The following is a 2579-nucleotide window of genomic DNA, read 5'->3' on the forward strand; positions in this document are numbered from 1 at the left end:
TTAAACTTCTATTTGATTCACCTACAAATAGGATTACTCACTATAACAGTAACTAATATAGCAGCTTCAAACTGAATTTCTAATAATCACATTGCGCACGAAATTTGTAAAAGCATTGAGTATTCACGAAGTCTTGGGTTTTAGGAACTGCATACCCCACGGCCATTATCTGTTATACTAACTGAATTATCTTCATGAAGGACTACGTTAATCTCGGTAGCATAGCCTGCTTGAGCTTCATCCACAGCATTATCCAATATTTCATAAACCTAGAACACACCAAACAGAATGATGATCAGGAAAGAAGCAAAATGGAACACCTAGTAAGATGGAAAAAAAATAAAAGCATAATCCATTGTGATATACCAGATGATGCAATCCACGTGGCCCTGTGCTGCCTATGTACATACCAGGCCTTTTGCGAACTCCATCTAATGCTTCTAAGACCTGCAGATTAGCAATTTGGTATAAAGAAATCACAAGCCAACAAACAATTTCTTCACACATCACAAACAATAGTTCATAGTGGCACATAGGAGAAACACATAAGCAGGCTGTTCAGGCATGTGTATTATTCTTCTTTTCTTTCTTTCTGATGAAAACGGCAGCAAGCTTTATTAGTACACTCAACAGATAATTCCATTAGCCGAAAATGGACCAGATTGATAAACTAACCACGTGGTTCTTAACTGTTGATATAAACTTTCTCAATAGCATTTGTTGCATTCTAGAGTCGCTATAGAAATGATGTGCACGGATAATAGCATTTGCTCAATTCTAAGGAAAAAAAAAGTAGTAGACGTATCCTACTTATAGCAAACAAAAGCACAGTAATATTCTTAACCTCTTCAGCCCAGGTTCATAAAACACAACGCAAGTATGAAATCCACATTATGCACCAAAATAGATGACTCAACTAAAATGGGTGTACTGTTACTACCTCCACCTAACAAATGAGCACAGGGCAACCTCAAATAAATTTATGAAAATTTTGCATGTAAACTCATGTAACCTGGTGAAAACCATCTTAAAAACATGTGTATAGTTGGTTGGAGCTGATTAACTCTTCTCCTGCCCTGCCTACATCCTGCATAGGACTTGTACTCCCCAGAGTCTACTCTACCTGACTCCCCGTCTCTACCCAATACTGAACATATCGTTTCAAATCTGGTGACAGATATTCCAATTACTTGCAAACTTTATTAGCAACAGAGCCGCGCGTGAGAATAACCTGGACGTTGGCAGCGGTGTACTCCCCGGCGACCCGCTTTTCCTGCATCGCATCGGACGCCGCCGTGGAGGCCATGAAAGCCCTCGCCGCGACCCCATTCCGCTGCGGAACTGCCGCCGCCGCCGCCACAACCCTAGATGGGGGAAACACCGCCAAATCAGCATCGAAACCGCTACAACGAGAGAAGGCTTCCTTACCGAGAAGGGGAAGAAGGAAGGAAGGAAGGATGAGGCGGAGATGGAGGCACCTGGGTCTGAAGAGGAGTCGGGCAGAGGGGGAGGGGCCCGGGAGCAGGCGTGAGGGGGCGGGAGCGGTGGAGAGGAGGCGGCGGAGGAGGAGGCGGAGGTGCGGCGGGGGAGCCGAGGGCCTGAGGAGGAGCGCCATTGGCGGCGGCGGCGAGGTCGCGCGCGCCGTGTGCCCGCGGCTTCTGGTTGGGGTTTGGCTGGGGTTGCTGCCGCTGCGCTTGCTTGTGGTGGGGGGAATGGAGGAGGGGTTTAGAGAGGGAGTGGATGAGGCGACGCGGAGCTCCAGGGAGGGTTTTAGCAAGAGACGAATGTAAAATGCTATTGGGCTGTCGTTCGGCCTGGCATGTACTACTAGTTTACCTGTGGTTTTGTGTCGGCCCCCTATTTGACTTTGTTGGATGCAACTCGTTTGGCCCAACCTAAAAACACCGGAAAACACTGGTGGGCCATTTGGCCCGTTTGGCAGTCCGGTCTTGGCCGGGCTGAGCTCTACAAAACCCGATGATACATGTCGACCCGACGTGTATCCGAAAGGCGAGGGGGCTGAGCTCTAGAAAACCCGATGATACATGTCGACCCGACATGTATTCGAAACACTTGTGCCCCCTCGCGTTTTGGCATTTGGCGGTGTGTGACGATGTTGCCATCGGTGTCGACACGGACAACTCCCACATCCCGCAACCGTCCAGCCTGCACGTTCGATGGCTCCTTCTTGCCATCATGTCGAGGCCACACCTTAGCACCGCGGCCGCTCGTGAGATCTGGATCTTGATCCATCCGGTGTTGATTGTCCTCCTGATTCGGCACTCTATGCCTTCTCCACCTCCATACTGCATGCACCCTCGTCCTCCTTGACCCCCTCCAAAGAATCTACAAGCGCATGAGCAAATTAAGTTAGACCTTGTTTGGTTAATACACTTCTCAACTGTATTGCAGTGGATTGAGAATTTGGACTTAGAAGGGATTTAGTCTCCCTCAAACCATTCCAATCCTCTTTGAAATATGTGAAACTGAATAAGGCCTCAGCGGGAGGAAAACCAGGACATAGGCAATGTTTGGCTTTGCTTTGTGTCAATGTAATATTTCGTGCCATTTTTAACATC

General features: G+C 47.8%; 1 protein-coding gene across 1 annotated transcript; it reads right to left on the reverse strand.

The window, feature by feature from the left end:
- LOC124663783 (DNA gyrase subunit B, chloroplastic/mitochondrial-like) lies at positions 1 to 1615 on the reverse strand. Its single transcript, XM_047201445.1, has 5 exons — positions 1479 to 1615; positions 1232 to 1364; positions 367 to 447; positions 156 to 269; positions 1 to 21 (listed from the first exon to the last, which is right to left on the reverse strand). The coding sequence occupies exons 1-5, from the start codon at positions 1613 to 1615 to the stop codon at positions 1 to 3; spliced, it is 486 nt and encodes a 161-aa protein (XP_047057401.1).
- Between the last annotated feature and the right edge of the window lie 964 nt (positions 1616 to 2579).

Source organism: Lolium rigidum, chromosome 6 (assembly GCF_022539505.1).
Source record: "Lolium rigidum isolate FL_2022 chromosome 6, APGP_CSIRO_Lrig_0.1, whole genome shotgun sequence".
NCBI classification, from domain to species: Eukaryota; Viridiplantae; Streptophyta; class Magnoliopsida; order Poales; family Poaceae; genus Lolium; species Lolium rigidum.

Bases quoted from the DNA above. Each gene is read 5' to 3' on its own strand.
- LOC124663783 (XM_047201445.1), bottom strand. From the start codon at position 1,615: ATGGCGCTCCTCCTCAGGCCCTCGGCTCCCCCGCCGCACCTCCGCCTC. The intron at 1,365-1,478 runs GTGCCTCCATCT...TCCCCCATCTAG, and splicing joins CGACTCCTCTTCAGACCCAG to GGTTGTGGCGGCGGCGGCGG. The intron at 22-155 runs GTATGCAGTTCC...TCCTATTTGTAG, and splicing joins TAACAGATAATGGCCGTGGG to GTGAATCAAATAGAAGTTTA.